The 27,120-nt window shown below is 39.4% G+C and overlaps 1 protein-coding gene across 7 annotated transcripts in view; it reads left to right on the top strand.

Annotated features, from left to right (window-relative positions):
- Positions 1 to 27,120, top strand: part of LOC124221779 (serine/arginine repetitive matrix protein 2) — a 142,236-nt gene that overhangs the window by 11,498 nt on the left and 103,618 nt on the right. For all 7 annotated transcript variants that reach the window (XM_069137040.1, XM_069137041.1, XM_069137043.1 and 4 more), the window contains exon 3: positions 22,985 to 23,033. In XM_069137040.1, coding sequence (XP_068993141.1) covers positions 22,985 to 23,033 — 49 coding nt within the window. The remainder of the gene's footprint in view (positions 1 to 22,984; positions 23,034 to 27,120) is intronic.

Consider the following 27,120-nt stretch of genomic DNA (forward strand, 5'->3'; position numbering starts at 1 on the left):
AACTCTGCAACCCTCGGCAATTTACTCGAGGATCTAAATGAAATTTTTTATCGAGTTGACGTCGATTAGGAAAATGGAAAAAAATTCAAGGCTTTCGTCGACTAATTAAGCTTCATCTTAGAAATCTCTGTATTCAACTAACTATAATATACACTTCTCGTCTTCTATCCGACGACTTACTTGTCACAAGTGTTTCAACGGCTGGTTAATGAAGAAATAAAAAAAGTTCATATCTGTAAATTTTCACCGAAAATATCGAGCAATTAATCATCGAGAACGGGTTACATTAAAGAGTTGTTGCATGTTGTTAGTGTGAAATTTGTATAGTTTTTTCTTGAACTCGTGTTTGTAGTTTCATTTAGCGTGAAACTCCCGTTTAATTCGAAATCTGATATCCTATTCTTGATTCTAAAAATCGTATGCAAAAGTGATTTCTCACGTCCATTTAATACGTATCAGAGTGAAACTCAAGAATGCGGTGCATTCGGGAAAGGAGAAGAGGAGCCTTGTAGGTTTGTTCCTGTCCCCCGGTGTCTATAAATATCTGAACTCGGAGCGATATATCGCGTCGCGGCCCATTACCCGTTGCGGTTCGCACCACCGACTTAGTTAGTGCCTGGGATCTAACCCCCGGACTATCGAGTCTATCCCATCTTTTCCAGACTTAACCGAACCCTTCGAGTCGGACTCCGGAGAGTCTCGCAGGAGTCTCGCTGCTTGCTGGTCAGGGATAAAAACGCGGCGGAAGGAACCTCTTGCAGATTCGCTCTTCGGTTTCGACCGGATTTTCCACCCCTTACATTTGCGCCTTTTCTTTTTCCCCTCATCTTCCTCCTCCTTCTCGTCCTTCTGCTTCTCGTTTCAACGGCTTTTCTGGTCTTGGTGCAGCACTCTAACTCGGCGCTTTTTCCCCTGACTTCTTTATTGCCCCGCGATATTTTCCTCCGGATCGGCGCTGCTTTCTCTCACTCTCTCGCTCTCTCTCTTTTTATTTTATTTTTTTTTTTTTCTTCTTTTACACACCGTAGGTACGACTATCCTGCGGACCCGACCTTATCGCTACTACCTATCCTCGAAAGCTCTGCGGACCATTTCGCTTTCGTTTCTTTCGACGTCGTTATTCCATGTGTGTTTTACAACCCGTTATATATACGGGTGTCATTCTATACTCTTAACCCTACGAAGGTGATGTACGAATCCCAACGGAAGTTCTCTCTGGATTATGTACGGAACAAAGGAAAGGGAAAGGGAAGGATGAGACACTTTAACAATTCATCGATGCATAGGCAATTTTTTATTTATTTTTTTTCTCAAGACTTGAAAAAGTTTAACAGTAACCGCAACATGAAATTTGTAACAATTTTTGCTATTTACGAATTTATTCTTACGCGTGTATAACGTAACCTGATTGCCTCGAATAATTGCCGCAATTTCGAATAAGCTATCTCTTTCTCTCGAACCGAGGTATACGTATAACGGGGGGGATGTTAACGAGACATGATTACTCGTTGCGAGAAAAGAGAAGCAGTGAGAATTTATCTTAATAAAATTAGTATCTCAATCGATATAATCATCGTCCTTGCGCGGGGTTAAAAAAAATGTCCTTTTTACTTTCGATCTGTCTCCGCGTAGCTATATTCATTATAAATTTCCCTTCGAGTCGGTATAATATATTTTATTATTCACCCTCGGGTAATCGAGTTTACCGATTCTCTGTATATTTGCTGCAGGAGAGGTGAAAAAAAAAAAAAAAAAAAAGAAAAAAGTGACGAGCGACGGAGAAGGATGAAAATAAAATGAAAAGAAGGAAAGGAAGAAAGAAAGAAAGAAAGAAAAAAAAAAACAACGAAAATGGAACGAAAAAGATTTACTCTCTTTATATGCAATGATGCGGAATTGAGAGATATCCCTCATCGAATTATTATTATCGATCGCAACTTTCCTCGGAGTTTCTATCGGAAGTTTTCGAAGAGTTTTCTTTGCATAGGATCCGCGGTGCGTATCGAAACCGTCGCTTGTAATTCCAGGTTCAAGTATCCATATTATATGCACATATTTGAATCCACCTGCGAGTATTATTACGTGATCTCATATATTCCAGGGTTCTCCTCTCGTTCCACGAAGGATAAGGTTGTTTGTTCTGGTAATTAAATTGCAGGGGTTTACGTTACGAGTTTTTCTGATACGTACGCTCGAGGATGAGAATATATAGATAGTCTCTTTCTAAATGCATACCTATAATACGTGCATAGATGCCTAGATCACACATACCTCCATGTGTGCATATAACGTATCGTAGGCAAACACAATCTTAACGATTGATGGTAAACATGAGAAATTTCAATTTCATCGTAAATTCCATATTGTATCCAATTAGCGAATTTTAAGTTTAAATAAACGTTCCTCCGTCCTAAATTATTTCCCCGTTCTTACCTTTTTCATTCCCGGAAGCGCGACAGATTTCCTCTCTGATTTTCTTTCTCTCTCTCTCTCTCTCTCTCTCTCTTTCGATTTTCTTTGTCTTTTGTGGAAAACTTTTCCTTCAGCATCAATTTATCTATGTATATATATATATATATACGTATCTCTCCGCAGCCTCAACATCTCGGGGTCTTGAGACAACTCGTGCTCGGAAATATTACCGACATCACGCCGACACGGTTCTCGATCCTTTGTTCAAGATACGGAACCGCCTCGTTTAATTTAAACTTCGAAATCTGTAAAAAAAACTTCAGGTTACAGGTGCCTAGGAAATGAGGAAATGAAAAGACGCGCGGCAACGCGAAGAAATTGGGTTGCGAACGTGTATTTGTATGGCTTGGGAAATTTGCGATTCGTATTTTTCTAGGCATTGCGTGTTCCCAATTCGTCCAAAAATTGTTTCATTGTTGCATTCACAGATAACAATGCAACCCGCTCTCCACGAAGCCATATCCAATCCAATCCAAATATTCATCCGAGTGAGCCAAATTTAAATAAAATCAAAAATCAATCAACTGCAGGTTTTCGCCGAGTGATCGATTGATTATTTTTTACTAAATCACCGCAGGTTTATGCGAATACGACAAAAAGTAAATAAATAAATCGAAAAATAAAACCAAAATCATGCTCGTTGTCGTACCAATCACCTATAGTTTTTATTTTCGTGTTTGAAAGTGACGAGTTCTTCTTTCTCTTTGACTCTTTCCTTCTTTAGGTATACCGTCACTTTTGTTTTGCCATTTAATCATCGTCCTCGTCTTGTCTCTTCCATGCTGCTGTATATTGTCTGTATATACATGCGTTTAATACAAGTTGTACGTAATAAGTCGAGCAACTTTTATTTGAAAAATTTTTTCATCTCGACAAAATATGCCTGGCAGAGTTGCAAGATGAAGAGGTTGAGTAAAGTTCGCTCGAACTCTGAAGTAAAATATATTTAAATACATATTTATATGTATATCGTGTAAACTCCATCGTATTTACAGGCATAATCCATTGCTTTTGGTCGATCTAATTTTAACTCGGGATTTTAAAACTTATAATTTCAATGATCGTTCGCGTCTACCGCAGGAATAAACTTTTAATCATACCATGTAACATTGCCCATTGTCAGTTTAGGTTTAGGTATAAATGTAATTATTCGTTTCGTTGATGCCTGTTTAAGTATTTTTTCGGTGTAGCTGGCAGGAGGTGATACTTGAAAATCAAAGTATTCTAAGCGGAATGAAAATTACGAGAAATTTGAAATGAAGAAGAAACGAACGTGGAGACACGACGAAAGCTTTACCTTGGACACGGTTATTTGCTCGAACGTGCTCGACTGTGTTTTTAGGATATACGGTGAATTGGGACGGCTTTTCACCTGACGTTTGTCACACTACAGACGGGGAATTCTTCTTCCTGACTTTTTCTCACACCACTTTTAATATACCAGGTATATAGGTGTGTGTCTGTGTATATATATATACATGTATACACATACACCCGCATTGCCAGAGATCAGTAAAAGCTTCGAGATATTACGCGACAGCATTACAACGCGAGACGAGAAGAGAATGAAACGAAAGCAGTATATATATTTAGTTATATACATTTTATACTTATATATTACATATACATGCAAATGATCTGTACAAGTTACAGATACGAATGAAAAATTGATAAGAAATGATGAAAAAAAAAAAAAGAAATAAACGAATATCGTCAAAGAGAATATTTATACGTCAAAGAGATGTGCTCGAAAGGGAAATTCGGATTCTCATATGGAGGTGATGAAGTTGAAAACTCATTCGCGAGAAAGCCGTGTGGTAAAAATAATGAGGTAGCTTTTTAATTAAACATCGTCAAATTTTACCGGCATGATGTATTTTTTTTACCCAGTATCGCCTCGTTGCCTTATAAAATTAACTTGCGTAACGTTTATACAAGGATGTTTAGAGGAAAAAATGTTATTTTCGAGGAATTAAAACAACGATTTTTTTATAACGATCCTCTGATCACGCAATGATTATACATATATTTGATTTAGAGATAGATATTTCCCCCCCCCCCCAAAAAAAAAAATGTAGTTACTCTACGTACACATGTTCACAAATAGATTTATTGATTTGAAAAAAAATATATTCTCATCATCGACGCTTTGAAAGATGTTGAAGAGAGAAATTTTGGCGACTCGTTATCTTGAGTTTTTCGGTAAATCTTTCAGCCGTAGATTGTCATTTTCGATAGTAGACTCCATCTGCTTTCACGATTTCTTGTAAACGGTGATATACATATACAGTGTAAATGATAAAATTTCACATAGAAATCGTCGGGAATATTCAAACCCTGATACTGCGGGAACGCGATAAACGTACGATCCGTGAATTTTATACCGCGAAACGTCGCTTCAAAGTTGAAATTCGACCGACTATATATTTAAACATATGTCCACCTAGTAACGAAGTTTATTCTCCGATTTCCACCCTCTCGATTTTGCCATTACTCGAAGTCGTTCTCCTCGAATTTCGCGCGTGTAATTATCTACTACTTACACCTATAATAACCTCTGATTCAATTTTATTATACAAGTGTCGTTCTTTATGTATAGTTTTTTTACTCCGAACCAACTCCCCTGAAATACCTGACATTCGCTGACATTCGCGATTTATGTATTACGTAGTTTTTCGCAAAAGATGTGAAAACAGAATGTCGAACTCGGTGGTCGAAAACGGGTCACGCTCAGTATCTATACGCGAGCTTTATTTAAGCTAAGAAGAAAACTCCGATCTTTGATCCAGTTTCCTTTCCTACATTCGCTGTTTTTATTACACACTGACCCATATCGTATTTACCCACATCCGTCTTAAAGCTGCGAAATATTTTCCTCTAGCTGGCAGTAATCCTTTACGTTTTACCTGTATTTCATTGTCAGGGAGAAAAGATGGCGAGATGAGGAAAAGGGGGAGAGTTTGATCAGACGTTTAGATTTGGATCCTAGATTAAATACGTATCCGGTCAGCGAATCTCGAGTCTAGTTCGCTGAATTTACACCTCGATAATATAGTATGTACAGTGAAGAAAACGCAACTGGTATTGATGCCAAAAAAAAAAAAAATGTTCGAAACCCTAGTAAATTGATAACAAACCGCGAGTGGAGGAAGAATCGAGTTACTTACACGAACAGCAATATTCTTTTTGAAATAAATATAAGCAATGCTCTTATTATTGCACGAAGTAACCATGATCAAGGATTTCAAGATCTAAAGATCAAAGGAAAGCCATGCCTACAGAGATGCATTACATCCGGTTCGCGATGCTATCTTGGCGTTATCTGAGAGTGGCGATAAAATCCGGTGGAAATTCGCCCCATTGAAAAGGATAATTACGTTTCTCGTCGTATCCGGCATTCTCTGCATGCAGCGTCTGACCCTGATGAGCGAATCGAAATACTGCAGAGACGAACTGCAGCAAAATTGACAATTGGCTAATTAATTTCCCGCCGGCCGATGAAAGGACAATGAGCTGAATTAACGAAGAAGTGAAGTTGCCTTATTTTTCTTTCCCCCCACGGTACCTCGTATTTTAATTTTTGTTTTTCTCTTGAAAGAAAAATGTGTGTAAAAAAATGAAATCGGCTCTAATTGCAGTTCTTTTTTTTTCCATCGTAGTGTAATTTGTAGATATGCTAACCATTGACTCAAGCTAACGTTCAGTTGCAGCGACTAAATTTTTATTCGCCCTTCCGTGATCGGCCATTTAGGCAGTTGATTCGACTGATTTTTTTTCTATATACCTTCAGTGTATCGGTATGTATTAAACCGCGGAATCCGTGCGGTGATTCGAAAGCCGTGTCACTCCGGCATCGTGATAAATGGAGACGAGCGACGACGGGGATAAAACGCCGAGTCAAATTCAAGTAATTTTTTCGCGCTTTATACCGTCGCAACGCCCGATTCTCCGTTGAAGATTAACCGCAACATCGTGCGGTATGCGGATAAGACGCGCGACGTTGACACGCTCGTAACGTCTGCTTTACATTTTTCATACAACAAATTTTATTTTCTCTTTTCCTTCCACACGATGCGTAGGCGTTTGAATGTTTTTGAATTTACTATTTGAACGGGTAGAAAATACCGCGAGACGATATTATTGGTATAACTTTTGATTTTCATCTTCAAGTTATAATAAACAACGTTTCAAAGTGATATTGTCATTCAAGTTAATTGTCAAAGAAGAATTTGGCAAACTAAGATGAATTAAAATGTGCCGGCGGTACCGTTTTTTTTTTTTTTTTTTTTTTTTTTTTTCATTCTCCGAGCGGTTGTGGATATATCAGTGTTTAAAAATGTGACACAAGGAGTTGAAAAAAATGTTATGGAATACGTAAGTGTATATATTTACACACATACCTCGGTCCACGTTTTCAATTCAGTCTATCGAGCCATCGCTGAAGGAGGAAAAAATTTTTCCACCGCTTGTTCAAAAATTCAATTTCGCCATTCCCTGGAAGAAAAAAAGTTGACATTCTTTCGACGAGAATACCATTTTTTTAAACTCCTTGTGTCACATACATACGTGTGTATATATATATATATATTTGTTCGTGGGCGAAAGTCTTTATTCCCCTGCAGATATCAGAATAACTTTAAAAAGGTAGGGAGAGTCCTGATTTACGAGTATTATTCAAACTTGCCCTCGTCACAAAACATTTGGAAAAATATACTTAGGCTCGACAAACTGTGTGACAAGAGCTGCTCGTATAATATACGGCATGTTTCTCTTCACTCCGCGGGTTCGATTCCGTATCCGTGCAAGGGTAGAAAAATTCACAATTTTCTTTTTCCTAACGAGAGAAGAGAGCCGACCGAGAGAGTGAAAAAGGTGGTTTAAAAAAAAAAAAAAAAAAAAAAAAAAAAAAAAAAAAAAAAAAAAAAAAAAAAAAAACAAGCGAGAAGAGACTCGAGTGAAAAAAAGCACGAGCTTCCTGCCGGGACACGCGTCTCTTGGGGTAAAGTAACCCGCATTATTCTTCCTCCGGGCTTGCAAGTTTTTCAGATTAAGTATCAATTTTGCGGCAATTCAATTAGCTTTACTTACTTGGATTGTATATGTATAAAAAAATAATGCAAAATAGAGAAAAAAAAATCAGCTCTCACTGATTTGGGGTAGAATCAAGGCTTAATAAAGTATTGGTTGGAAATCGTTTTGTACATTCTGGAAGATAATTTAAAGTTGCATATGTACGTGACAGTATATCAGATTTGATGAAATATACGTACATGTCAATTGAATTGACTTCATTTTGATACATGAGTATTACATGTAAGTGTAACCTGTCATTTTGAAGTAATCTTGTAAGTGAGAAACTTGAAATATAAGTATGTTAATATATACGCGTTATTCGCGAATGGTAAAGAGTCGCTAGATGAAGCGCGGCGTATATTGAAAAAAAAAAAACAAAAAAATCGATCCTAAAAACCCTTTTACACACCTGTTATACTTCGAAAGGATCATAATATTGAGTTCGGAAAAGAAATATCGTTCGAGTGTGAAATTGTCCACAGTGCATAATGTAACGAAGAACAATATCGAAAGATGAAAATGACCTGTAGGTGAAAGTTTAGTCGAACGTTGTTCAATTAACCGTTAACAGCGAGGGGCATTCTACGCCTGCATCTCGGCGAATATCGAGTCAATACAACGGGCGAAGAAGGAGAGAGGGAGAGAGAGAGAGAGAGAGAAAGACAAAGACAAAGGCTGACGTGAAAGTAAACGCTGCACGGCATGCACTGGACGATATAACGTCGAACTGGTACGATATGCATAAAACGTTGCCTGTGGGGGAGGTGCAGGATGTTCGAAAGGAGAGGAGAGGAGAGGAGCAGGGGAAGAGGGCGAACAGAGTCGCGGTCGGGAAGAGCGGCGTGCGCGGTCTGCGTCGTGGTTTACCCGGGGGTGGGTCGACGTCGGCGTCGGCGTCGGCACCCCGAACCACCGGCAGTCGTTTCCTCGCCGCGAGCCGGTGAAGCAACCCCACGCATCTTTCGCCTCCGAACGGCATCGCCGCACGCTCATTTCGCGCTTCCGGTTACCCGGGTGACATCTGCTATTTTTGTTCGTCTTATTTTTCCCCATTTTCTTCGAAAGAAAGTGCGGCTCGAACTCCCGTAATGTCACCCCGTTCTATCGTACAAGTATACCCGTACAAGTGCATCTTGTGCGCTAAAGTGCAGTTCAATATGAAAAAATCGGATCGGTGATTCGACGTATTATTTTCGACGATATTTCCCAATCGTTGATTTTATTTTGTTTTGATCTGCAAGTAAAAAAAAAACTGTTTTTTTTTTTTTCCAATCCTCACTTTTCGTACCGGTTGCATCGTTTCCAGCTTTTAGTTACGGTAGCGAATTAATTTATCCGAAAGCTCCGATGATTATCGAGACAAATCGGGAATTCTCGTGCAGCTGTGCGAGATGAATCGGGGATGTGGGATTTAAAATATTGATGAACGTGGCGGTTGTGAGACGGGGACTGTGAGTTGCCGGGACGGGGGATGAGGGGAGGGAGGGAAACGGGGGGATATTATGAAGAGTGGAATTGCTTGTTTCGCGAAAGCAAGATGGTGAAATATTTACGGGGAATGAGATTAATACACCTGCCCGCAAGTCGGGCGGGCGGGCGACGAAGCGCAGATTGCGGGCAAATTTCATATCAACCGAATTAAGCGAAGTATAAATGGAAAGAATTAGCGGACGATATAACGAGACAATTGTGCGGGACGATACTTTGCGTGCGAGATAATTGTAATTGCACGGATATGGTAATTGAAACGAGGTTTAACGATTGAAAATCAAACATATTATTTTTGCCATTTGTGGTGAAACACGGTTTTTTTAAAAAGATTATTTTCTTTTTTTTTCTTATTATTTTTATTCCGAACGAGCGCACGTGCGTTATTACAAACGTGTTGAACTGTACCGGCAGTGAATGTTAATTTTTGTGAATTTGGTCCGATATTCAGGAGCGAATTTCTCGCTCATTGGGTAAGAAACGGGAACTAAAAGAAATACGAGAAAATTAAAATAATAATCGAAAAATTACACAAAAAGAGAGAGAGAGAGAGAGAGAGAGCGAGGGTCGGAAAGAGTCGGGAAGGGATAGAAAAAAAAAAAAAACAAAACAAAACAAACGAAACATCGAAGAGGAAATGAAAAATGTGCGAAAAAATTTCCATAAACCCGTTAACCACACCTGGTGAAAAGTGTCGGAAAATGTGACACATGATCGTAATTTTCATGCATAAAGAGAGGGCTGCTATGCTGCTGCTGCTGCTGCTGCTGTTGTTGCAGCTCTCGGGGAACGAAGGAGGGGAAAAGGGAAAATATTGCCTTATCATAAATATGCATAAAGTAATGTTATACACATTTATATACGCCGTATAAAACATACCGACGTATAATAAACTCAGTTGTAACCTGTGTTAATCATAGCATTTGTGATGTGAAAATGAAACGGTGAAAAGTTAACTTTTATTTTCACGTGTTTTTCTTTCTCCTGTTATTACACACTCCAAGATTTATATCCGTGATCGTCAAGTTTTTAATCAAGATGTTTACCTGCCTGTGGAACTTTTTCGACTGGTAAGAAGATCGTTGAAGTATTCAAACCTCTTTTACCCTTTCTTATAAGCATGTTTGAAAAAAAAAAATGTTCTTTCTTACTACAGCTTTTCGGATGTAAATATTTTACTTGTTTTCGTTCATGTGGTACTAAATTTTTCCAAAATCTTTACAGTTTGGTCAATACTCACATTGTACAGTCTTTTTGTTTTTTTTTTTCTATATACACCTACACAGTACTTTTTATTAAGTGATGGAAGAAAATATTTCATTGTTTCTCTTCAATTGATAATAATAAAACCTTTATTTTCTTGACTCTTAGATAACAAACTTAGATGACAAGGCTGAATCTAGAAGCCAGAATTAGCAGCCACACGTTCTATAATGTTCATTCGAATAAAGTATCGAAGTCTGAAATTCAAAATTTTGTTTTCCATTTCCAAAAAACACACGTTTGACCGCTGACTCTGTCGGCTAACTTCAGCTTCATAAAATTGTGCATTGTTGTTGTGGAAAATATAGTCGAAAATGAAGCGGCAATTGCCTCGAGATAATTACGTGTTATCGATCGATTGGAATAATGCAGGCTGGCAGGCAGAGCAGAGCAGAGCAGAGAGGCAAAACCCATCCTTCAAAACAGTATACGTATACATATATATATATATATCGTCAGCCACTATAATAAAACGACGACGGGGAAATCGAATCTTATAATTAATTATTTTCATCATACAAGCGCGTGGGTTTTTGTTGGTTGTGCCGGGGGGGGGGGGGGGGGGGGGGGAACTTGTAGGCGGAAAAGGTTTGCTCACCTGTCATCGTTCATTTGTTATCAGAATCATATCCGATCGGTGGAAAACGACGCATTTAATTTACGTGTCTTCTCTCCTCGCGTTCTTCACTCGATGATCGCGACTCACCGATGACTGCGATGTTCGGCCTCTGTGCCCACGTCATTATGTGCCGAACAATATGTGTGTGTGTAAATATATGTTTATACATATTTACAGAGTCGGAGGAAACGGTTCGCAGGGTGAATAATTGAAGAAGCGAAATCGCAGGACGAACGTCGTTTGCTTTGTTTCTTTCCCCCTTACATCGCTTCTATTTCTCTGCTGTCATTCCGTTTTTTTTTTTTTTTTCGTTCATTACTTGTTAATTTTTCACTTTTTTGTCGCTCGATTCGTTACAATTTTTGTGCGATTACATTACATCGGTTTGTGGCAAACGCGAGTTATTCATTTCAAGCATGATCTTTTTGAATTTTTCTTCTCCCTACCGCTCCGTGTTGGAAATTGAAGCCCCAAGGAATATAAATTATTTTTCGCACGTCTGGAAAATGCGATCCTCTTTCCTTGTGGTCGCGAATTATTATACTCTGATCGTTGCAGGGGGATCAGCCTCCCTCTCCCTCTCTCTCTCTCTCTCTTTCCCTCTCTTTCCCCTTCTCTGTCGAATGACTGTTCGCAAAGTGAGGCACTTGAAATAATTCACGGCTCGATCCGATTGTTTGTCAAACAAACGAGCAGTTTAGTGATGCAGGTTCGGAGCCGAGGGTTGGTTCGTTGTTTCATTGGCTGGACGGTTGGCTGTAGGGGATTGGAAATTTGTGCGTCGAGAGCGAAACGCACTCTCCGATGCGGTGATGCCTCGTTCGGAAAGTGATCTTTGCGCATCGAATGAAAGCGTGTTCGAGTGAATCCGTTGGAAAGAATCGCTTGCACGAATTCGCTTTTCGTACCGCCTACCGCACATGCATTTTCCTGTGTTAATTAAGGATCCAACGTCGCGGAAAAATGAAATAATATAACTATACTTGGTGTAAAAAATATTTATTCCATTTCTTTTTTTTTTTTTTCGACGCTTCAAACTCGAACCAATTCAACGTCGCGGGTTGATTAAAAAGCAAACCTTCGAACGTCGTGCTGATGTGAAAAATTCGTTAATCGTGCGGCGGAGACGATGCTTTTTCTACACTTTTGACACCGGACCAAATCCCTTTTCCGTCGATAACCGCAACCACGGTCGTGTTTCTTTCTTATTTTCACTTGGCTTCTCTTCCCTTTGCTTCTTCGTCGACAACGTCAACGTGACATTCCAGCGTGGAACGGAGAGTAGAATTATTTATGCCTTCGTAGATTTTTCTAGTCGTCTGGCTAATGTATTACATGTTATTTATATTATTCAATTATTCAAACAAGCAATATATCACGAAAATAGAGCTTGAAACGTGAAATTGAGATTGGTTTAGTCGACTTTTGTCATGGGAACGCCCTTTTTATTTGGGGTTCAGTTTTTTAAACTTACAAGTTGCATCGTTTGTCCAGTCCTGATCATTCAATGCATGTTTATTTTGTGATTTGACTTCTTTACAGATTGTACTGAATCAATACTTAACAACGTTCGTGCGATACTTTTTCTGATAACGGAAAAACTTGAGAACTTCTGATCTGTCGTGAAACAAGCTTCAAATTCATTAGAATTGAACAAACGAATATTATAGTTTAACGGTTTTATCACCAAGCAAATGCTTAATAAAATGTTTGAATAAAATCGGTATTTTTTGTCTGCAAAATCCGCGAATATCAAATTTTCTGTTCTGGGTTTATAATTATTTTCAGAGATGCTTCTTTTTGAAAAATAATTTACGTTACAAAAAGACGCACACACACAACGTTATAAATCTTGGAGATCCTTCCCGCTTGTATATGAGATGTGTGTAAAGCCCTCTCAACAAGTTCCTTTTTTTTCTTCTTTACCCTTTTGTGCCTTCGAGTATACGCCATGTCGTATAATAATGGGCGGCATCGTGCAGCTTCTTTCATTGAAATTGGTCTATCAAAGCTTGTTTCAATGTCAGTACATAGCAGGCATGTTCCTGGGGGCGTAGTCGAAATTCCGAATATTTGGTGGCGAAACTTGAAGTAAAGAAATCAAACTTTGTCGAAATATCAACGTTTAGAATGGTCCGAAACCCGTCGTTCAAATTTCCGAAAGTACAAAGTTCCGAACGGGTGAAATTCCGGAAGGGCATAACTCCGACAAGTCAAAGATCCGAAAGTGAGAAAATTTGAAAATCTGAAACATCAAAATTCCGAATGATCCAAGATTTTCAATTCTGTGAATTTCTATCTTGGTGAAATTTCACCACTTTGACCTTTCTTTGTTTTGGATTTTCGATATTTTTACGTTTGGAATCCTGGTCATTTTGATTCTCGGTTTTATTGATTTTTTTTATACCCACTCGTTGAGTAAACTACGATGTGTGAGTATATTTTAATTTTTGGAATTTTACTCTATCGGAATTTTATTTTTAGGAATTTTGCTCTGTCGTAAGTTTACTTTTTGGAAATTTGCTCTATCGTAACTTGAATTTCGGAACTTTGAGCCGTCGTCGGGGTTCCGACCATTCGAAACTTTGTCGTTACTTCAAAGTTTGATTTCCTTACTTGAAGTTTCCCTACCAAATAATTCGCAATTAGGCAATTAGGCGCTTTCGGAACTTTTCATATTCGCAACTTCAACCTCGCCCCTGTTGCTGATGTTATTACCATGCCGCAATGCGTGCGTCGCATGCATGCCGCACGTGATACTGACGTCTAGTGCAATTCTGATTAGTTGCTTGCTGCCGGGTTCCGAGTTCTGATTAGAAACCTATTGTGTGACCGTGCTTCGAAATGCGACTCGAAAAGTTCCACCTGCCCGACAGACAATGAAATTCGAAGCTTCAAAGGGTGTTTTTATACAAGTAGAAAAGAGGGCTGAAAGAGAGGGTGAATTTTTTTCGGAATTCATCTCTCGGCAAAAAATTATTCATTTCGATTGAGATCTTTCTGATTCAAGTGTAATTAATAGACAGAACTGTCATTTGCGTTATTTTTTAACTCAGAAGTAATTGTTAGTAAGCATTGTTGTTGATGACAACGTCGACCATTCCTATCAAGACTATTCAAAAATACTGTTTCCAAAATTGAAGCAAATCGGTTTTAGCCGATATATTTGATTTTATTGCCATTCGTAATGCGTTCTATTAATTAATTCATAGCAATGAAAAACTTCGCAAACGATGCTCTATCTGAATACTTTTGATCAAACTAAATCCCAACCAAATCGAATAATCGCTTGTGGAGATACAAAGTTCGGAAATCCAGCCACTGTTTCAGTAATCTACACTCGTTCGAGTATCCACTTCATTAACAAATTTCGAATAGAATTTTCCGCGCAAAAGCGGTGTAAACTATAAACTATAAACAAAAATCGCGCAGCCTCTGCTGCTGCCGCGGTATATAATTAAAACGATAAAATATACCTGACCCCCTAATGTCACGACGATGTTACCATAATTCCGACCTAACGCGTGTTATCCTATCTCTCGACTTGTTATCTTAGCACCAACAGCTAGAACCTCGTGCCCGAGGTGATGTTCAACCAGCTCCGGCTTCGCGGGTCGGGGATGAGAAAGAGGCGGTTGGTGGAGTGAGGAGAAAGGAGAGCGGAGAGGATGGGCTAAAAATACATTCGAACGGCGATGTATTGGTTTCCTCCGTTGTGCAAATTTCGATGTTTTGTCAAGTTTATACGTACGAGGTATTCACTCAACTCGAGCTTTTCATCCAGTTCTCGATGTACGTACGTATCATCGTCGATGCCTTGTTTCTACCACATCCATTAAATAAAATCGGTAAATTCCACGCCGTTGAAATCAATCATCCGTGATAATATATTTAATATAATACACACACATAAAATATTCCTGTTTAATTTACCGTGAAATTCCACGCTCAATAGTGGTGCGAAATCTGCATTTTTTTTCATGCAAACTGAATATTCGGATATAATACGCTGCTGCATAATTGCATAAAATTTTTGCATCAATTATCACAGATGTACGGAACGTTTGTGTCGAGGTTTGTGTGCTTCCGGTTGTTCGTTCGTTCAGAGTTGAATTGAAAAGGAAACGTGCGAATTTTTTAAGCATCGTTGATTTTATCTTTCAATCGATTTCTCCGAAATCCCCGTTGAATTACACTGGATTTCACTGCGAAGCAGAAAATTCTAATCCGATTAAAGAGTTCAGTCATCCGATCATTCATTACACGGATTGAAAATGGTCAAGTATTTGTAAAAAGTTCCGGAATATCGATAATGAGATTGTACTTTTAAAGAACGCGAAGAATTAGTGTACAGAAATTGATCGATCGAAAAATTAGAGAACTTACCAAATGGCCCGAAATTCCAAAGAGAGAAAACTTTGAACGATTAAAATACACAGGCATTTCAATCACCGAAAGCTTTCAAGTTTATTCAAACTTCAACTCATTCCGGAGTTTCGATAACTGCGAGTTTTTACACCAAATTCGTTGCTATATTCGGGTCAATCGTAGTTTCAGCTGTAAATTTCGATCAATGAGATTCGACCGCACAACTTTTTACCGTGCAGATTGTCGATGCTTCGCTCGAATTTATCATGCAACGAGGAATTCGTTGTCAACGCCAAAGGTTGAATAGTTAGAGGCGAAACGAGTAGCGTGACGGGTAGTAACAAACGTGACAATCCAATTGTTGAAATAAATTGAGAGTAATCAGACACCGGCTCGTCTTCGCGCCTCAGTTTATTGTGCATATATCGCGTGTGAGGCGTAGTTTTATTATCATCAGTACTCAGCCTCGGGATAAAAGAATAATCGAAACAAAAAATAAAAACCCTTCGCGCAACGTCTGCATCTGGTTCGGTAAAATTTTGCCGTGTGCCGGCTTACTAAAATGTACCGCACCTCCTGTTCGTCCTTCCGCACGGTTGTAGGTTGTACGGTCTTGCGATTCCTGTTTTCGGCACGAACGCGTGGCAGAGGCGAGAAACGGCGGAAGAAGGGAAGTCGAGCGGAAGGGACCGGAAATATGCTGGAACTTGCGGATACGCTTGCATTACTCAATTATAACAGGTACGCGTACTTTACGCGTCAGCCTCTTCGTTCGTTTTTTGCACACGCATTTATTCCCGACTCAATTGTATAATGTTCACTTTATTGACCCGAAAAGCGGGACGAAATCGGCGTATTATTCCCTCCTTACTTTTTGCCCCCTCATCGTTGGAGAAAAAAGTAGCACTTTTTTCCCGCATTTACTAATTCGATTTTTCAATTTTCCTGTTTTCGATCTTTCGTTTCCATTTTGAACTACATTTGTCTCGATTATTTATAAACTTTTGGTAATGTTATAGTATTCAGACTGATAGATCACACTTACTTACGAGAGAAAAACACTTTCAAGTTAATAACGTGGCCAGAGTTGAATCGTAAAGTCCTGTGTGTAACCCAGGCAAAAAACGTCGCTTATTATCTTGTTACATAATGTAACATCGTAACCGTCTGAAGAAACTCACTACAACTCGCTCGATTCGAATCCTATTATGTGATAAATTTTAGATTCGAGAACGTACGTGTAGCGGAAAAAATTAATGAAGCAAGAAAGCTATACGGGTTTAAAGAACGAAATTAGTAATGCAGGTTGAGATCGTATCGAAGAGAATTGATGACGCCGCGTGTTCGACATTGTTGCGAAGAATGTTCGATTGTTGAAGACTTTAGAAACCTATCACGTCATGTTGTATCGCGTTTTTTTTTATCTTTTTTTTTTTTTATTTCATGTCATTTGTAGAGAATGTCTTGAGGGACGTTACAGAAGACGGATGGAGAGTACGATGGACTCGCGATAGTCGCTGCAGCAACGTATTTCCTAGATGAAATTTGGTTATATCTCGATCTCTATGATCAAACGGAGGGAAACGAACTTGCGGTTTTGAACTCAGTCGCAAATCGTTTGAGGAACGCGGACATAACAGGCTCGTCGTGTGCAAACGGTCGTAGGAGATGAGGAATAAAGTTATGGGATTGAAATCGAGGCAGGACGGTATTTTATCGATTCTTTCGCTGTTCCAACCTCTTGTGCATGCAGGTAATTCGATGCATTTTTCACTACGGATGATTGAATCATGTGTGCGATATCGCGATATTCGTATAATAAATCAATGAATAAGTGGATAAGTGAAAAAGGAGCTGTAGGAGTGGAGTATCAACGATACTTTACTAATCGATTATGTCCTCTGTTGTTTCCTTTCTACACAGTTCGGCAAAATTTTTGGGAGATTAAGTTCGTTTTTATGAAACGGTCACGGGCAGTCGCCAAATTTATAAAATTTCTAACTGAAAAGAATGAATTTAAGGGGGAAATGAAACTCCTACCGATTCTATTCGTTAATTATTGATTCAACTGACTTTCCGGGTTCACAAGTTGATTGCACATCTCCAACCGGACGGTCGCAGTCAAATAGCCAACCCGATATGGCAGCCACCTACTAGAATAATCGATAAATGTCCGAGGGGAAAGACGACACGCGGTTAATGAATTGGAAAAGCGGAAATATCTTTCTGTCATAAATTGCGGATAGTCGATAGGTCCGTTGATTTCTTTCGCCTGTACTCGGCTGAAGGGTGAAAAAATGCTTCGGATCAGTTTCTATTCTGTAAATCAGTTCACAATCAGTCGAGGATTGTTGAGGAGGCTGGTTGGTCGGAAATCGATACTCTTCGTTAAATTTATCATGAGATATTCGTTAATTTAGTATTTATCGAATTAATATATTCGTAAGGTAAAAAAATCTATGTAGAATATTTTTAAATTGTTGATGATCTAGCGGATTTATTCGACTTTACTGTACGATGTCTCATTTTATTTACAGTCGGGAATCCCAATTTCTACAAAGTCACTAAAACAGATTTTCTTTTTGCTCTTTTAGTAGTCAAATCAATACAGCCATTTGGTCGTCGTAGTCATTATCGACGCAACGTTGTAAAATTAAATACTTACAAACGATTTCAACGTGATAAGATAAAAATGTGTTTCAATTAATTTTATTTGAATAAAGAAAGCAATCATAGAATGAAATCGAACGAGTCAACGAGATTTTCAACACTTTTGAATCAATTCGCAACGAATCATGGATATTTAAACATTTGTTTGTACAGGTAATTCCAGTATTTTCTATATTTGTATTGTCAAATAGATGTTCGTACTTTGGTATATACAATAATTCCACAGATATAATCCTGATCGTAAATAAATGATTATTTCGCAACGGTATTAATAAACGGTATTGATCTTCCACCAGACAAATACCTGTAAAGCTGTTTTCCAAAATCGACGATCACAACGACTAAAAACAAAGAAAATCGTTATTCACCACACTGTTTCGTTATACAATACGAAGAAAATCATCCGCGCGAATTCGTTTCGATCGATTCGTCGCATCGCATAATAATGTTGGAAGCGGAAACGCAGCGTTTTAGCCGTTCGTGCGAAACGCGAATAGGAGGTAATATTCACGCTTCTTCCACTCTATAAGGCTCGGACAGTCAGATCCTGCCCTTGTATTAATAATGCATCGGGGTTCGAGGGTTGGCGTTCCCGGACGAAAAGCCTCGGAAATTCACTTCTTGAAATCGGGGTGGGGGGATCAAATCGCCGTTGAAACTGACCCCTGACTTTTATTCATTACTTATGTGGGGCTCTTCTGCTCCCGGCTGACGATCGTTAAAAATGAAATCCCGCCAACTCAGGGTGGACATGTTTTCCCTTACAGAAATTTTCCAACCCTGTCACGGGATTTCCTTCGGGTAAATGCATGGCTCTTGACCAGGGTGAATATTCGCCGTGCGGCGATTAGCCTCGATTTAAAATACGGAAAAGGCTACCGAAAAACAGATTCGAAAAACTCGGGAGGGATTTTTCACCGTTCTTACAGGTGGGAGAAATATTCCGGCTTTTTTTTCTACTTCTTTTTATTTATTACTTCTTTTCGGTGAAACCTGGCAGATACTCGAGATTTATAAGGTACATATTATACGAAAGAGGAGGTTGAGAATAAAAAAAAAACCTACTTGTGTTAAAGACGAATGATCAAAGCTTGCTGATAATGTGGCGCTTGGTATCTCTCTTCACGCTGATTCGTACACTCGAAAAAATGTTTCACGTAGTTCCGTGAATTATTCCCGGAATTATTCGACACATAAAACGCTACCGACACTGGTCAAATAATTTTCAAACGGACTTTCATCATTTATTTGCCCCGATATGTATCAATTAACTTTGTTCTGTACGATTGTAATACATCGGGGAAATTGTATCGTGGCACGATGTTGTATCATCTCGTGTAATATACACTCAGACTTCGGTAGTGTTGTTTTAGTTATGCGGAGGTTTCACTCTTTGTGTTAAGTGCCAATTAAAATCGCGATATTGTCTTACGCACGTGTTAAATTACAAGATTTATATTATCGAACGAAATTGTTGTAGGCACATTTTTTTTTAAAAAGCATCGTTAATTTCTCACTAAATGTTTTCTTTCAAGGATATATAATCCTGCTGAATCCCGCACTGTTCACGCATACTAAAATATTTCACTGCCGCGGGTGAAAACGAACATTTTCTACGTTGGGAAACTTTTTCCACCAGAGAGTCTGTAAAAGGAAATTTTTCGCAACGCGAGATTGAAAACTCACTGCTTTAATTTATTTCATTCCCCGGCTAACACGCTTTATACACATATTATATATAAATATACATATAAATGTGTATAAATACACGTATAAGTACATGAATAAGCTTTTCAGTTCAATTTATCGCACTAAAAGCGACGTACAACGACGGCGTGTCTCGTCGCTGCTGCCGCTGCTGCTGGATGGAATACAAACCAAACTAAATTTAGCGAAAACCCCTTCGTCTTATCTTTATTTTTCATTTTTATTTCTCTTCTTTATCAACGTAGCAAATAAAATCTCCGACTTGAACGTGCCGTTTCACTGCCGCGTCCCAAATTCTCTTTTCAAATCTGGATTTCCCCGTCCTTGATACACCACGTAGGAGTCTGCCCTCCATACCTACAATACGCCTGGGTACACCACACCGTAGAATTCAGGAAAATATGCACGCGCACTCGTTCGCCTATCAAGGGATAAGAGAAGTTTCACCGTTGCATCGTGGACGACGAAGCAGAACGGTAAAATGCTAGAAACAAAGAGCAAGCCGGCATTAATTACCAGAGAGTGTCGTTTCTTTTTTCTTCTCTTTTTCTACTTTTACCCCAACATGTTTGCGTTTTATCCTCTTCTATTCTATCATTTATTTTTTTTTTTTTTCTTTAAATTCTTTTCGCGGGATGCGGGCAGCACTTCTCCACGTGAAGTTCGTGCAAATACACTCTGTGCACGATTCCATGATCGATGAGACAATGAGACAACTCGAAAATTGCTCTAGACACAGCGTGTGCGAGCTACTCAAGTGTGGAAAAAAGATACACGTGTACTATACCTGTATACGTGTACGAATTAACGTTTCGCGATTCAATTCACAGTCACTAATTGTCCGAGTAATTAATTGCCTGTATCGTATATGCGTTACTATGTTAAAAATTTTAGACTTCTTTTTCCGTTTCAAAACTCAATTTAATATTCCATTCGTATAAATGTAGGTAGTTTGCAGTTGTTTCGATTATGCCATTTTATAATTTTATTTTTTTAGCGGCTTCTGTCTTCAAATTATGTATTGGAAGTCATTTTTCACTTGCCAAGATTCCAGATTCTTTTGTATTAATATTTCATATCTTTGAATTTTCAAGATCCCGATTTTACCTGTCTCTTGTACAGTGGGATTTCATAATTTCCAATTATAAATCTAAAATATAAACAAACAAATTTAAGAAATCAGATGTATATTAATAAAGAATAACTCGTGAAAATATACATCCGTTTTAAAATTGCCCGTATTATGTATCGTTCTTGTAAAAAATAATATACGCAACAATATAATCGACTATAGGATACGCGGGGTATGAAATTTTTTCCGCAGATCCGAACGACGTTCAGTCATTTTTCTGAGCCGATTTTATCGAATTTATACCTCACGGTGGCCGGGGTGAATGTGAAAGGTTTTACAATATGCCGCTGGAGGGTGGGAGGAGTCGCGACGCGTCGGTGAGACGGGAAAGAATAAAATGAAATATAACGAAACGACGTCATGCGTGGATACACTGTAGTATGTATAATATATATATATATATATATATATATATATATATACATTCGCATACGTGTATACAATATGACGTGGGCTCGAGAATTTATGTGCTAATCTTTCCGGGGTAGCTGAAGAAAATTTTTCTAACGTTGAAAGTTTAAGAAAAGTTGAATAATTCGCTTTAATCTCGAACGGGAAAATTTCGGGTCAAGTACAACAGCTTTACCGAATAAATTTTCAGGTCATCGGTTACGAGTCATCGTGTAGCTATAACCCGGTGTATACACCTACAACCGCCGAACCAATAATTGATTTTCTCGAGGAGGAGGAGGAGGAGGAGGAGCTGCGAGGAAAAATAGAAATAGAAAAAAAAAAAAAAAATAGAAATCGAACGAAAGTAGGAGAAGAGAAAAAAAGGAAAGAAGAAATTGCTGCGAAGGAAAGAAAAAATGAGCAGGATCAAAGACCTTGCGAACAATAAGCGTCGCGGCGTTCGACGTCGTTTTTCTGCCTCCCGCGTACACCTTGTCCAACTATTCCGTAGTTGTGGAAATCCCTTTGAAATTTATCCGCTCATTTCCTACAATAACGCAGAGCTGAATATGATGTCATGATTTGTCCCCCAGTGAACATTCTGCTGCTGTTGTTACCGTCTTTGCGGTTTCTGTTTTTTATCAACCATCTGAATAGTAACTTATTTTCTTACTAACTTCCGTCGCGTCGCGGCGTCGGTCTATTAATTCCTTGCAAGGAAACTCAAGTTAAGAAGCTTTAGGTTTTACCTACCCAACCTTTAAGGTTGACTCAGAGCGTTTGTAGTTCCACAATATCGGCTCGCTTGTTTTAAACGAGAAATTTGAGACGATAACGGGATAGCGAGGACTATGAAAGCTTATTAAGGCATCGCGCATCGTAGCTTCTGTGCTTTAGACTTGTAAACTCTGTGAAAATCACAAGGAAAAATATAATGAAGAAGTGACAGAGAGGTAAGAAGAAAAAGAAAGAACAAATTGTCGAGAAAGTATTCGTGGGATTAATCGCAATTCGTAACGATGCTGCACTGCTGCCTGAAAATTCGATTCGCGTATACTTGCCACAATATAATTATGCATTTTGCATTTCCTTATTAAAATAAAATTCCGATGAAAGGACCCGCGTTTCGTTTCTGTGTGGTAAAGGAAGCGAAAACTGACGGCCGAATTACTTCTACGGTAATACCAAGTATGTTTTTATCGGTAATAAAGAAAGAAAAATCTAGTTCTTTCGTGTGACAATTTCCCTAAAATTTCCCTCTCGTGACTGCGTTATCAATTTATATCCTATAATACGACGGCTAATCTACCCTCCGTTTCTGGTTTGTATACATATAACCCACGAGACTTTAATGAAGACAAAGAATGATCGAGACAACCGCCCGACTTTCCCCTTCGTCTGGTGGTCTTACTTATAATAGTTCGAACTCAACAACAGGGTTGTTAATTACACGAAAGGGGTTGGGCGCGGTTGTGCTGCCTTCTGCAGTTCAGTCTGCAAACTTCCCGCACACATATAATACAAACTTATTAACCCCCTGCCGCGTTGTTTTGTTGCTGACAACTTGAAAGCTGGGTACAAAGCTCGCCTCTCAGACTTCGGACTTGTTCGTATGTTTTCTCACACATCCGTTTTAATCAGGCCATTTTCAATCCTGAAATACCATTCCTCGAGAATAATTACGCTACTTCTTTTTTTTTTTTTTTTAATTTTTTATTTTTTTTTATTTTTATACAACAAGTGGCTTATGGAAATTGAAAGAAAAATTAATTAACGCGCAATTGTCATTTCTGTTTCAGGCTGGACCAGCCGGTGACGAGTTCAACGCCCGACATGGACAACAAAAAGGTGAATATTTTTCATTGCTCGTTGATGCGATTAGCCGTCTATTTCACACGTCATTCAAATTGAACTACGAGACTCGTGCGGTGTTGATGAGCTTCAATCCTGTTTCATGTATTTCATTTTTTCTCTTTTCATTTACTCGTTTGTCAAATCCAGCTTTTTATAATCGAAAACGGCAATAGCCCGCAGGATATTTTGCAATGTTCGTATATAGTAGAAAAAAAGAAAAAGAAAGAGAAAAACAACAACAACCACGCATATAATCAAAAAACCACCCGCAGGCGGATTCTCGTATTTCATTTTTTTTTTACTTGGGAGGGAGGTTTTTCCACCCCATTTACCCCTTAAAAATTGTTCGTTAAGGTTAAGGTCCGTCATACCGTTAAGCGAGCTTTTAAACGTCACGCGCGCTTTAGCTTGGCGAGAGAAGAGAGAAGGAAGGTGGGAGGGTTGGCGGAGAAACGAGTACCGTCACATTTCTTTCTGACAAGTAGTGTCGGTCATAGTAATAATAATAACAATAATGATAATAACGTCGATAATAACACTCGCAATAACAGTAATGAAGACGATTATGATATGGGAGAGACGATGTGCAGTAATCGACCTCGGTGATGTGAATTTGCGACAAGGTCCTCTCAAGGTCGACGTTAAGCGGTTGAAAAAGGAAAAGAAAGAAAAGATAACCGAGGAAAATGGGGAAGGAAAAAAGATAAATTGTATAATCCGCCTCCGCGTCGGCTGCTTAATGAGTCCAGGTTCCACGTGACGTTAATTCTGTCTCTGGTTATATTGCCGGGGAAAAATGTACCTTTGTGAAATATTGATACTTCATTACCGAATACAGACGAACGGTACGTGTGTAGATAGGTGTATACCTTACGCGTATAACACTCGCATTGAGCATCTCAAGGAGAATGTAATTAAGGGGACCGCTGATAGTGAGTCGACTTTTATAAATATAAATTGGTGAAACGGTTGGAGAACTCCGTCACGTGGTTGTAATTATATTTTCCAAACGAGTGTCGAGTTCTTCGGAGCGACGAGAAAAGGTTTGTGATACGAAGAAAATGTCTTAATTCAGCCTTTCTGAAAATCGTTTTAATCTATCTGTCTCCATTTACATTTTATTCTTCACGTCGGAACAAAGGATCGGTTTTCTTTCTTTTTTCTTTAGAGAGAATAACGAATGCACGATGACAGATTTCGATACAATCGTAAGGGAAGTTTTACGGCATCGGGGTTTCCGTAATAAATTCACTCGGAATATGGAGGAGATCGCGAATTAGCGAGCACTGTGGGGAATGAAAAAAGTTGACTCAAGTCCTTCGTTAAAATCAAATTTGCCAAAACTCACTCTCACTTCTCTACTTCTCTCTTTCTTTCAAGTACCTGCCTTATTACTGCGGTGCAGGTTACTCAAGGCCTAATTAACGGGGGACAAAGCAATTCGGATATAGAAAATTATAATAATACTTCGCGATACAATGAAACTTGGAGTGATTTCTACCACGGTGAAGATATTTTCAATCGGATGAGAGTTCCGGTATAGAAGAAAGAAAAAAAGAAAAAAAGAAAAAAGAAAAGAAAAAACGGGTTCAATCGCAGCTGTCATTGGCCAATTTTGGCAAAGCCGAGGAAAATTCTGACTTGTACACCGATGTATATTCAGAGGCTGAGTACACGAGGTTTTTTTTATCCTTGGGTACGGAACGAGGCCAGGAAAAGGAAAGGGACACACTTTCGTTGCGGAGAAAAATATGTATACCGCACTGAATGTGGAAATAAATTTTTATACGTACCGAAACTGCAGGGATCGCGCAGCCTCGACAATGTTCTATCGGGGATATTTTTCACTCTTTTTTTTTCTTGTACGCGTTTACCTTACACGCAAGCGAGCATCCGGTCGTAATATTCGTTATGTAGGTTGTACTATCTATGCTTGCCGCAAATATCCGCGCGGTATCGAGAGAAGTTTGAATTATTGTAACGGAACGTAAATCCGCGGCCGGTGTTTCCTGTGCGGAAATTTTTGTCACGAATTTTTCAACACTCAACATTTCCCCAAAATTGTCGACGTGGCGCTGACCGGCATCCTGTGTTTAAAAATAAAAGCTATCACGTGATACCTACTGTACAATGGTTATTGTCAAATCTTTTGTGCAGGTTTTATGTCGAAATACGATCTCGCGAGAGTTCAGTTTTTCATTGTTTATTTTTATTTATGTCATAAAGTACGCGTGGCGAGCACCTGCGGCTCTTTGATCTTATTGAAGTTGCCAAAAATTTATTCATTTCGAGGATGAAGGGATCCTGCAATCCGAGATAACAAAGCGGATGTAATAACCGCCCAGGGCAGAGCTTTGAAAGGCCGTTAGTTGGTTAAATATACTTGTCTAGTTTGCGTTTTGTGGGTAACGAAACGATGAATCTTCGTCAATTTTTCAACCCCCTCGCTGTATAACCGCCCCCGGATAACCAACGGCGAAATTAAAGGTACACACATATATCCGGAATTTGCCCTTCGGTTAAAAAAGGATCGCTCTAGTTTCGAACCTTTGAACTCGCCGCAGCTGGCCGACGATCCTTTCTGTAAATGGTAAATATTCACTTTTATACCATTAATAAAAATTCACGCGGCAAATTCGCTTCAGAGTTCTTGAAAGATTCATTCATCGCTATTCAAGCGGCGCTGCACTCCAAGTTATACACCCAAAGATGTTTACCGGCTTCGACACAAACGGTCCAAGGGACAGGAAAAAACCAACTCGCGGAGAAAGGGGAAGAAAATTGAAAGATGAAAGGGCGAGGGTCGGAAGTTTCTCTTTCTTAGTCCAATCTGTGCCCAGATATTATATATTGTTTGGGTTAAGCTCCAGTCATACATACACGTGGACCTTTTGTAGGTATACGTGGATACCTACCGCGGTTTTCGGGGCGAGTAGTTCGGAGCAGAGCCAAGGAAACTCTTATGTCGAGCCCATCGAGCGGAAGTAACACGTGGCGAAGAGTAACCACGTGCCCATTTTTCTCCGTTTCAACGATGAGATTGCACCCTCTGGAGCTCTGCGTAACCAATAACTTCATCAGGGTGGCAGCCCTCCGTCTCTTATACCCGACGCCTCCTCTAAACCGCCCAGTATTTACCCACGTCGATGCGCGCGTGTGTGTGTGTGTGTGTGTGTTTTACTCAGTGAAAGAGAAACGGTGGAGAGAAATTTGTTTTTGGGTAAACGCCGCGAGGGAAGAAATCGCGCTGGGTTTCTCTAAAGTGAAAAGAGGACTCTGCGGTCGGTAGGAGCCCCGTGTTTTGGATAGCACGGAAAGCTCGGAAAGCTTTCGCTCCGAGGCTGAAAAAAAGAAAAAACTTTATCTTCCACGATGAAGGCACGCCTCGATCGTTTCTTATCTCCGACTCAATAACACCCGGAAGCACCAGAACGCAAGAACCTGAAACCGCGCGTTCTATGCCGCATCCAAATTATCCTACCGAGTCCCGCACGCTGCGCTTGGATTTCTACAACAATACATTCGAACTAGATCTCGTCTCTCGATCGTGTAACTTCTATATCCATTCAAACCCCGGAGACCATCCCGCACGTTTGGACATCCACGAAATAATATCGGTAGCGAGCGTCTGACGTCGTAGAGCTTCTAACGATATTCGGAGCTGAGATGGAAACCGGGCTTAGTGAACCGTGTCTAAATATTTATTATACTAGGTGCGGGGCTGGAGGTACACCTACATTAGAGAGAGAGAGTTGCCGGCGATTAGAGAAGAAGGGGTTTGTTTCCCGAACACGCGATCCAATATTTACGTTGTAAGAAGCAGCCGGGACCCTGTGTACCGATCATGGAAATTCATCCGATAGGCACACAGCTCGGTCTTGGTTTATTATTATACCGGGAGGGGTAAAGTCCCAGCGACACCTGATCGAAAAGTCAGTCGATGAATGGCGGCTCGATTTTCTCCTACGGAATTAGGTTACCACTTGCAACGGCAATGAGGAGAAACCCTCCTCTTCCTCCTTATCCTGCCGCTGCATTCCCGTAAATACTGCAAATTGCTCTCTAACCAAATCCACTGTAT

This window comes from Neodiprion pinetum, chromosome 6, assembly GCF_021155775.2.
Source record: "Neodiprion pinetum isolate iyNeoPine1 chromosome 6, iyNeoPine1.2, whole genome shotgun sequence".
NCBI classification, from domain to species: domain Eukaryota; kingdom Metazoa; phylum Arthropoda; class Insecta; order Hymenoptera; family Diprionidae; genus Neodiprion; species Neodiprion pinetum.